The sequence below is a fragment of the Lycorma delicatula genome, chromosome 3 (genome assembly GCF_047948215.1).
Source record: "Lycorma delicatula isolate Av1 chromosome 3, ASM4794821v1, whole genome shotgun sequence".
Lineage (NCBI taxonomy): Eukaryota > Metazoa > Arthropoda > Insecta > Hemiptera > Fulgoridae > Lycorma > Lycorma delicatula.
Window position 1 is genome coordinate 113,150,392 of NC_134457.1, and position 12,016 is coordinate 113,162,407.

The 12,016-nt window shown below is 33.6% G+C and overlaps 1 protein-coding gene across 1 annotated transcript in view; it reads left to right on the forward strand.

Annotated features, from left to right (window-relative positions):
• LOC142321900 (uncharacterized) overlaps positions 1 to 12,016 on the forward strand; it is a 267,911-nt gene that overhangs the window by 254,666 nt on the left and 1,229 nt on the right. The window contains exon 4 of the mRNA XM_075360406.1: positions 10,671 to 10,863. Within this exon, the coding sequence (XP_075216521.1) occupies positions 10,671 to 10,863 (193 nt within the window). The remainder of the gene's footprint in view (positions 1 to 10,670; positions 10,864 to 12,016) is intronic.

Consider the following 12,016-nt stretch of genomic DNA (forward strand, 5'->3'; position numbering starts at 1 on the left):
TAGAAAGTACCTGGCTTTATAAAGGAACTAGAGATTTTTCTGATATTTTTTTACTTAATTTTCCAATGTAGCCATCTTGAAATTTGATACATTTACACTAAAAATTTTCCAACTTTTAAATACCTTCATTATAATGCAATCTGTCCAACTCTGCAAAATAAGCACTTGTTTAAGTTATGACATAATTTGGAGCGAATCTTCATCTTGCAAGTCATTTTTTCAGGTCTGGAAACTGGAAATAATCACTGGGACCAAATTATGACACATGTGTTAGCACAAGATGTACATCATGGAATTTCACAGCAACAATCTGAGATGTGTGCAGCCACATATTGTGGTGAAAGAGCACTTTATTTTTGGCGATAAAAAAGAACCTGAATAATACTGTTTAATTGGTCCAGTAGTGAAGTGTATTACCCTCCCCCCTGGTAATGGTCCTTCCTTTTTCTTCAAAATCTATGAGCACCACACCATGGGAATTCCAAAAAAAATTATAGCTCTAACTCTTCCTGCAGATGGGTACTGTTTTTCTTTCTTTGATGTACTTTCACCTGCTCCCAATCACTGTTTGATGTCTGGCATTTAATGGTGAATGTATGTTTTATCTGCTGTCATTAAATGTTGAAGAAACTCAACAAAATTACATTTAAATAGTCTAAACACCCTTGAGATGTTATAAACTATAAATAAACATGGCAACTACCAAGTGCAAAGCTTTTTCATCCCAAAATATCATGTAAAATATAGCAAATGTGATCTATGTTGACACTATAAACATTTTGCACAGTCAACAAGCTTGTATACCTTCAGGTGGTGATCATTAATACAACATTGTGGATTTTTGTGACAATTTCATCAGTCATAGCAGTTTTTTGGACATTTAGTGTCATTTGAATGGATGTAAGACCATATTTAAATCCATTAACCCACCTTTTGACTCTTGTAAACAAAGAGAAGAATCCATTAAAGTGGAATTTAATTATTTTTATATAATCATCAGGGATAAACCTTTTAAAAAAGTTCTTTACAACACCTCAATCTTCAATTTTTTATAAAATCTCAAAACTTGTTTGCTTTACTTCTTTTCTTTTTTTCCTGTTTAGCCTCTGGTAACTACTGTTAGATAATACTTCAGAGGATGATATGTATGAGTGTGAATGAAGTGTAGTCTTATACGTTCTCAGTTCGACCATACCTGAGATGTGTGGTTAATTGAAACCCAACCACCAAAGAACACCGGTATCCACGATCTAGTATTCAAGTCCATGTAAAAATAGCTGGCTTTACTAGGACATGTTTGCTTTACTTGATCATCACAAACTACGCATCATCTGCAACTTTGTAGCATGACCCGTGAAGGAAATACTTTACAAATATCATAGTCGTTGGGTTATCCATCTCTGTGTAAAACCAAGAACTTTCTGAATGCCTCTGGTATAAAATAATTACAATTACTACTTTGCAAAATCAACCTGAAAAATCGTCTTTGCATTCCACTTTTACAACAACCATTGTATTTTATTAAAATGATTATCTTTTTGCAAAGATTTTTACGGCATTCATCACAATTAATATCAGTGAATTTTTGTAATAATTAGAAGATTTAAAGAGAATTAAAAATTAACTGCTTACCATTGAAACTGCAGCAATGCAGATGTATTTAAGTAGCTTGTACATTTAACTTTATAGATACATATCTTATATATGGTTACAGAAATAAACACTGATTAAATTAAATGTATATTATTAGAAAAACTGAAGAAGTATTTGAAATTTCATTCCATAAAAAAAAATCATTTTTTAGATTATATTCCAGTTGTGTTAATTATTTTTTTTCTGATATTAATTTAAATGGTTTGTGAATAAGATTTACCATATTTTCCTTTGTAGAAATTTCTTTCTTTTAAATAATAAAAGATTTTGGACATTTTTTTTTAACAATAAATGACGATATAGTGAAGTATACTTAATAACAAAACTTTAATCACTAAACATATTGTTATTAAGTGAATAACAAGCAATAAAATTCTAAAAGGTATCAGATAAGGTGATAAAATGAATTTTTTACAACCTGATTGTTTCACAACTGAAACATTAAGGGAACAGAATCCCAAAAATTGAATGTTTTGAAGTAAGACAGAATGCCAGTGGTCCAAACACTAAATAATTACTTTCAATAAATTGTAGTAGTTAAAATGCTATGTTAATATCTCATAGTGAGCTATTAGCTAATTTTTTGGTGGCTGATGACCAAGAGTTGATACCACTTAAAAAAAATATCAGTATTAAATTACGCTTTACTTTCAGTTAATGCAAGCATAAAAGTTAATGGAAGATAATACATGTAATAATATTCTAATTTTATTAGGATATTGTTCTGTAAGCATTTTTCCAATCATTTTTACCAGTCAGAAGGGAATTCTCCTGAATTTTCCACCACTGATGCCCTAAACCAAACTACAGAAAATTCTAAAATACAAATAATTAGCATCAAAATATCACACTACTGGAGACTGGAGATAAGTGGTTTATTATCATAAGAAAGTAGCTTAGGATCATAGCATTCTATTCTAATAGAGAAAGAGTAACAAGCAACATCTGAGAGCCTTTAGTTTGAAATCTGAATTATGGGCTTCACCAATCAATGTAAATTTTGGTAGTGGAACTCAGATTGATTTGAAATAGATAGCCATATTATAAACTCAACAAAAAATATCAAAATTTTACTTTAATATTTTAAGAAAAAATAAGACCATACGTGGTCATATACTAGTCAGTACAAATTGCAACTACTTTAAATCTCTGTTGACTTAATTATCAACTGGAATGATTCTTGTGGTACATCATCTCTTTTGATATTACAGAAATTGACTTGATACATTAAATATAATATACCTTGTAGAACATTGTTATTACTTGAACAGAATGCATTTTGTGATAATTTGATAAAAAATCAAAATCCTATCCTACCTGACCATGTTAATCAAATATTGATGTACTGCTAAGTCTGTATACATATATAAAATACATCTACACATAACCAAAGTTTAATCGTGTTAACTATTTACAATCAAGTTTTTAATACATCTAGTTCAATAATCTTTCTCTGTTGATGGTGAAACATGATCAGGGCATCCCAACTCCTACTGGGAAAGACACCTGCCTTGTGATGATTCCAGTCGCCATACCACCCCTCTTTTCCTAGCACTGATGGGCTTTAACGGAGATCGTCTTTTGACCCTCTAACTGATTATATCTCACGGTAATTAGCCAGGCCTCATTGGGGTGCCACTGATGTAAATGCCTTGGTACACATTTACATCAGTGAATTTAGATTCAGCCTTCGCCTTTGCTATAGGCTTCTTTCAGACATCTTGACTGTCCTACTTCATTGCCCACTTAACTAGTTATCCAAATTCGCAGAAACACAAACCCTGTGCCTTGTTTTGCATTTAAGTAAGCTACTAGTGAGTAAGTGTCTCATAATATTCGAGGCGAATTCAGTAAAGATAAAACAAAAAAAATAAAGTTGTTCTCAACAACGGAATTTATATCTAGTTCCCTTAGCGAAATTAAACTTGATAGTTTAAACCCTTAGTTTAATTACAACTATGGGCTCTGGTCTGGTGTACCAGGAAGAGGAGGACAACAGAAAATCCTACTTCCACTCAGTTCCATCGCAGAGTCCTGCGTGACATTTACTTTAACACACAAACTACCATCAAGATTGTGCTACACCTCATGGCTGCATGGGAAACCATGCCCTCAGCAGTGCAGTCACCATCCCACCAACAGTTCTGTGATACAGTAAAGTGATACTTTACTCATTCACTAACTGCCCTTGTCAAAATGGCACTACACCTCTCGGCTGCATGGATAACCATACCTTCGATAGTGCAGTCATCATCCCGCCGACAGCAAGTATACTGCTAATCACCATAACAATTTCTAACTAACCATGGCTTGATGCCAACCCGCCTAACTCCAGCAATCAACTGTTCAGGCAGACCCTAGCCACCCAGGGTAGTACTCAAAACCTTACTTATACCTCAGCTGTTCTGCTCATACAAGGAAATAGAGAAAGCCATCCAATATAGACCACTCTTCGGGTCTTCCAGTTGACCCACAAATCAAGAAAGTAGTTTACTCCATCAAGCTCCCTAACATCTCTGGTACGTTCAGCCTCGTACCGGGAATAAACATAAATAACATAGTCCACAGTATCATCAACCCTACAGTCCGGGCAGAAGCCTGAATCGACCAAACCAAACCTAGCCAAACTTTCTCTAAAGGCACCATTTCCTCAGAGGAACTGTGTTATATACAGATTAATTGAAACCCACCTAATCGCTCACAAACCCCTAATATCTGGAAATATACTATGCATGTATTGACCAAAAGAAGATTCATTCCACCTAACCTGCTAAAGAGTCAAAACCTTGGTCTTCAATCTCTCACATACGCCCAGGAGTAAAAAGCCCCTCCTTCTTAGAGATGTAACACTTGCTACATTCCGTAGCTAAGATGTCAACTGGTTTCATGCCGGCGATCAGAGACTGCCTCTCGCAAGACAGTTCTGAAGCCCCTCGACAACAGTTAACAAAAGAAGACGCTGGGCTCGTAATAAAACATCCCTATAACAATGGAATTGTAGGCAATGAGCCCAGACGGGCGCGGAGTACAACATTATGGCCTCACAGACACCTTTGTAAAGAATATGCATGGTACGGAAATTCATCCCCCAATCACGATGAGACTCTACAAACACCAAAAAAAGCATCAGTAGCCTTCCGTGGGACAAACTGAAGGTGCTCCTTGAATTGAGGCCTCTCATCAAGGATTTTACCCAGATACTTCTGAACGGTAAACATACCTAATAGGAAGGCCGTCCATCACAACCCACAGGTGACGAGTCATGGCTAAAAGACCTTTAAGAAATATCATAATGGTTTTCTCCACCCTGAAAACCACTTTATGCTGAAGACTCCACAAATTTAGTACTTTACACACCTGGGTTGCTCTGAATTCTATCTCAGCCCGTTAGTTTCCCTTGACCAGCAGTAACCCATCATCGGCATAAGCAATAATGTGGCAGTCCCTGGGCATCCTCAAGTACGTCAGAGTCGAATTCAATGATCCAGATGAGGGGACCTAGAACATTGCTTTGCAGACAACCTTTTGACAGGGTCTTTCCAACTTCTGAACCACTGTCACGAAAAACAACAGTTCTATTGCAGAAATAGCTTGAGAGGCTCAATCTCATTTTGCATGCAGCCATGCTGCTGCAACAGAAAAATGCAGAGGGCCACCACAAGTTACTGAAGGCTGCGGATATATCCAAAAAGATGCAAGTACATATTTGCACTCACTGGTCAAAGCCAAATTCATTATCCTTAGAATAGCTTCCTCTGTCCCCTTGCTAGGGCGAAAACCATACTGGTCATCCATTAGTAAATGATTTGAAGTCAACTTTCTATTGATGGGAGGTACAAGACCTTCTCAAAAACCTCACTTACAACAGGCAACAGGATCAGAGGCCAGTAAGAACTTACAGTGAGGTCCTTATCGCCACCTTTGAAGAGCAGTTTCAACTCACCATGTTTCCAACAAGCTGGAAAATATCCAGCAAAAAGCATCCTATTAAAAAATAAAACCCTGGTTAGGGGACCAAGAATTACTGGTAACATGCGAACAAGGAATTCCATTGCATGATCAGGGCATACCAATCCCCTAGGGGAAGACACCGCCTAGTGATGTTCCGTTCGCCACCCCAGGCGAAGTCACCGAGGGGTGACTTCGGAGTTCAAGCCCTGATGGGCTTTAACAGGAGTCATCTAGTGCCCTCTGACTTTTTCTTATAGTAATAAGCCTGGCCTCATTGGAATGCCATCGATGTAAATGCCTTGGTAGACATTTACATCAGGGGAAAAAACACTTTTTATACAACATATTTGCAAATAGGAGCAATTTAGTATATGAGTTCTCTTTGGTATCATGTCTTGTGGTGTTTACATTCAAATATATACTTGCCCAACATTTCAACCATTTTGTCCCTTACAAATATAATCAATTTCTTACATACTAACACTGTCATTTACTTCTTTGAGGATCATTACATTTTTTTTTTATACCTTCCTACCGCTACTATATAAATTTTATGAACAGATGATAAACATAAACCCTCATGCTTACTTCAAAAGCTTCACTTCAAAAGCGCACTTCAAAAGCATCATTTATTCATTCTTTTCACATTTTCTTTTTTTCTTGCTGCAAGTTCATTTTGTTTTTTTTTTTTTAAATTTCTGCTTGCATCTTCATGAATGGTTTTACTTTCATGTCTTATTATGTCCACTACATCAATGTTCTTATACATTAGTAAAATGGCTAATTCTGAGCTACAGTAAAAACTGTCAGAATACAGAATACACATCAGAAGAATACAGAAAACACATCTTCTCAAGCAGATTGTTTATTATAATAAGTACATATGTTGCACATCCATAATTTGGATTATCAGTAGAGTCTCATTTCTAGCAAAAAAGTTACTAAAATTGTACCTTTTTTTATTTTAACAGAATTAATTTTTTATTGCGTATTTTGCCTGTTTAATTCTTATGAAACAGAAAAACATAACCAGCTCTTCCCTAATAAATTGCTCTCGCCTATAGAAACTTACCTCTGATTGTAAACAAGAGATAATCTATTATTTATGTAACCTTAAGTTGATTTAATTTTATGCAGATTTTTGTTTTTTTTTAATATAGTCTCTGTCAACCGAAAAATACATAAATTTATATAATATTTTCAAGCATAATTTTAGAGAATAATAACAGGTAAATCTGATACAAGGGACAGAAGTTGTATAACTTCATGTAAGTAAATAAGCAAATCAATTCTGAATACTTAAGTTGGGAAATATTTACAAAACACACAGTTTGAAATTATTATCTGCTAGTATAATACCTAAAAACTGTCCCAAAATTTAGTCAGCAAAATAATTTTCGGCTAGAGTATCTGTTTGCTTTATAATCTCATCAACCAATTTTTTATACTGAACAATTTTAATAAACTAAATATTCAGTTTAGATCATCTACTAAAACTGACTAGACAATGAATTTACAAGTCCTAAGAAAAAGTTGACCTGATGATGGTAAATTATCTACAGTTCTTATATTAGGTCTCACATACTAGAATTAGTATTAATATAGTAGACGATTTACCTCTGTAGTTAGTTGGTTAGTTGTTAGATGGCATCACTGAAATGCTATATTGCAATAAAATAAATACAAAAAAGAATGAATAAATGGACTAATTTAAGAATATATGGAATTATTTCTATTTAATTAATATCAAAATTATAAATATAATCTAGCCAAACTTAACCAACTCTCGCTAGTCAAGGTTAGCAAGTGAAGCGAGTGTAGGTTAAGTTTGGTTAGATTATTTATATTTTCAATTATAAGCATATAATTATAACATGAGCAAGGTTAATTTATTAAAAAATTAGTCTATTTATTCATTATTTCTTGTATTTGTTTTCTTCATTTAAATACAGAAGTACTAATTCTTAATATTTATTCACCCCCAAAAAATAGTAAATAAAATTGTATTTTACACATGTACAATACAAATTTTTCAAAAAAAAAAAATATTCCTGCATATTAGATCAGTAATTAAAAAAATAATGATGGAAAAGTAATTAATTCCAGTATTTACAACTTGTAATTGATGTAAGATGTACATATTTAAAGTGTTATGATGTAATATTAGAGCTCAGATCATTGTAGTTAATGTACTACAAATATAATCATTACATACGAGGGTAAGTCAATTATTATCCGCAATATAGTTATAAATTTTATTACAATACAAATAGGAAACTTACATGTACATCATTTTTCAATATAGTCCCCTTGCACTTCAACACACTTGGTCCATCGTTGCACAAGCTTCCTGATGCCCTCATAAAAGAAGGTTTTTGGTTGAGCTGCAAGCCAGGAATGCACTGCTTCTTTCACTATTTCCTCCGAGGTAAATCAGCAGCCCCTAAATGCCTCTTTCAGTGGACCAAACAAGTGGTAGTCAGAAGGGGCATGATCAGGACTATTCGGAGGATGAGTCAGTACTTCAAAGTTGAGTTTCTGGAGTGTTTCAGAAGTGTGAGCAGCAGTATGTGGACGAGCATAGTAGTGCCACAACACCTTTCAACGGCAGTCTTCAGCATTTGCTTCAAATTGCAGACTTCAACTTGGCAGTAAGCATCTCACTGTTTATTGTTGTGCCCCCTTTAATGTTCTAGTACTGGGCCTTGAAAGTCCCAAAAAACCGTAAGCATCAGTTTTCCTGCGGATGGATGGGTCTTGAACTTTTTTTGCAAGGCGAATTTCGATGTTTCCATTCCATACTCTGCCATTTACTCTTCAGCTCTCAATGATGGATCCATGTTTCGTCACCATTAATGATTCTGTCTAAGAAGATGTCCTGTTCGTTACCATAGCAATCCAAATGTTTTTGGCAGATGTCCAAGTGCGTTTGTTTATGCAACTGTGTGAGTTGTTTTTGGACCCATCTTGCACAGACTATGAAACCCAAGTCGTCTGTTGTGGATGATTTCGTAGGAAGAACCATGACTAATTTGCAGACGATGTGCCACTTCATCAATAGTTACTCGTCTGTCTAAGAAAGCCATGTCACGTGCACGCTCAATGTTTTCCTCATTTGTGGCGGTGAACAGTCGTCCGGCTCTTTCATCATGTGTAATACTTGTGCGACCATTTTTGAATTTTTTCAAGCCATTCGTAGACACTCTGTTGCGGCAACACACTATTCCCATACTGTACCAAAAGTCTTCGATGAATTTTGGTCCCTGATACACCTTCCGACCACAAAAAACAGATCACTGAACATTGCTCTTCTTTGGTGCAAACAGAAAGCAGAGCAGCCATGGTTAACGGGCAGGCCAGCGATAATGGAACTAAACTAGCAGCATCAAACCTGCACAGACATAACAACAATTAAACCATGCATGCATCATCTACGCAACACGACAGTACTACCAACATAAACAAAAATATAACTAAATTGCAGATAATTGACTTACCCTCGTACAAATCAGAATTTTCATGAGTTGATATTTGTACTTTTCATTATTATATGTAATGGTGTTTGCTTACAATCAAGAACCAATGAGTTGATTTGATCAATTTTTTTAACACTATTTTTATTGAACTTACAAGCATTAATTTTTCCATACCACTCTAATATTGGGTGAGTAAAGTAGCTTTTAAACAGAGGGTATCATTATGTGGCAATATTTTGAGTTGCTGAATAAATACTGTATGAGCAGATGTATGGTTCTAATGATTGAATTTAGAAAAGACTACCTTTTATTTTGATATCTTATTTTATTATAAAAATTGGGTAAATTGTGCTTGAGGTATCTGATTTAGACAATTCACAGCTATACATTTTTGTAGGCAGCTGAAATAATAATTTGTTGTACTGAAATCAATGTAATTAAAATCAGACAACTTGTTTCATTAAAAAAAAAAGTAATTTTTAATGAGGAATCTTTTAAATTATAAATTTATTATATGAAATAAAAACTTTGTAAAATTACTTTTAAGAGAGAAAACTTTACATAAAAGTTTTATAACAAATTTCATAATTTTCAAATATAGTTTGGTAACAAACTTTTGTCATAATTTGTGTTCATTATGTTACTATCTCAAATTTTTTTTTTTTTGTTGGTATGGAATAGCTATCCATGAACAGCACATTCTTCCATAAATAAACTGCGGAACATTATTTTAACTACACAATAATTTGCAAAAATGAAATCATGGTTTTAAAAGAAAAAATCAAGTTTTAAAACAATTTTCATTTGAAGTTTTCTTTTTTGTTTTGAATGGGAGGTTCGAACCTTCTTTCAGCAAACTAGTTTTTATGATTAACTAGCTGAGGAGGTTTTTTTTTGACAAATTTAAACCTAGAAAATGTGTTCATAGTTTGAAGGAGCCTGAGAAAATTTTTTTTTACAATTCTAGTTAACCAGTTCTAGTTAATTTAACTACAACAGAATACTCAGTAAACTTATACTTATTACATTTAATATTGGCAGGTTGCGCGTGCAGCATACAGTCCCCACCATAGGATATCAGTTCAGACACAGGCTGTTTAAAACAGTAAGGAATGTTTTGCTCACTATGTAATATCTGTACAGTTCATAGCGTACACTTACACTACACAGCAAAAGTAAATTGAACATGATCACACAGAGTAGGAGAGTTGGGTCATAGTGGGGGAGACAAGGCAAGTAGATGCTATTAACAGGCGGTGGGGAAAACCACCAATATAAATGGTAATGAATAGTCTTGTTTTAATATAGTTTAATATAAAATGAAAAAGTTTAAATTCAGCTCGTAGGTAAACCAACAAAATGTAAATATGAAATTAGAATAATGAACAAGGAGATAATTTCTTACAGCAAAATACAGAACTGAAGAGAAGTCCTTTAATCAGTATTCTTACAGATATAGCCCCTAATCAAGTAACTTTTCTAGCATCCCAGTTGAGAAACATAGTAAACAATGCTCATTCATTACCTTTTAATTACAATATTCTCAAATTTACCATAACTTATAACTAAATTTTTTTTATTTTTTTGCAGCTGCAAGTATTCACACAAGTCGTGGATTTGGGGGTTATAGAGCATCTACATGTGGTGAAGGTTCACTACTGAGAGTACTTGGACCTAATTTGCAGATCGCTGCCTTCCTAACACTTCTTTGGATGGCCGCCTGTTGTCTTCAGGCTGCTCTTTTTATACAATCTCTCATCACCATCAAATACTCAGATACAAGGTAAAAAGTGTAACCTACTTTTGGTTTTCAATGATTCTAATAACAAATTTAACACAATTTTTTTTTTTACTTACTCATTTGAAATACTTCTATTTACTCACTTTAAACAGGCTGTAAATAAACTATAAGTTTAGGCTATATTGAATAGTACCCAATCTGTATGCTCAATCACACTAATAAAAATAAAAATCATGATGACAACCTGTTTTATTCTTACAATGAATCAAAGCAATTAATTATTATAAACAGCTATTATGTAGTTTGATGCTTACAACTGCCAAACCTTTACTCTTCACTCTATCTAACTGAATATTTTATTAATTTCAAGTATCAAAATCTCAGACATCTGTAGTTTAAAGTTATTTTGTATATTCTATACAAAATAGTTTGAAGGTGTAAAAATATAGCAGAGGGGGATATTACCACCATTACCAATACACAAATCCTCTGAAGATCTGAATTTGAAATTGAACTTGCAGAAATTATATCATTTATTTTTCCTCTGCAAATTTTGAATTCTAAAAAACATAAACATTTAGCATTTTTCAAACCTACATAAATTGTTATTTTGACTTGTCTGCAAATTCAAACAAAAAAACTTAGAGATCAATAAAAACTGATTAATATGCACATTATGTATACAGTAGTTAAATGAGTACTTTCTCAACCCAAAGTGCTCAAATAAAGAAACTAAAGAGCTACCAAAAGCAAATTGTCATTGTACATGTAGTGCAAGGTATCAAATAAAAAATTATTTTACTTCTCTTAAAAACAAATTAACAAAAGAAAAAACATCACCAGCTCATGTCTAACAATTGGATAAACAACATTAAAAAGTAATGTAATGGAATTGTCTAAAATCCCAACGGATTCTAAATTGAAAGTGATTAATATTCAGGCTTCTGGAGACCAAGGCTGTTATGTAATTCAGAAAAAAATGGTGGAATATTTCAATAAGATTCAGTGAGTGCCACACAACACCGCCAAAAAAGTGAAAAAAAATTCAAGAATTCCAGTAGTCCAGAAATACCTTAAAATTAAACCAATAAAAAATTTATGGGATATTGTCAAAAAAAATGGAATAAAAGAAATTAAATTTATTATAAAAATGACCTATCAGCCCAATAATACAGGTGAGAGATCTCATGGTAAG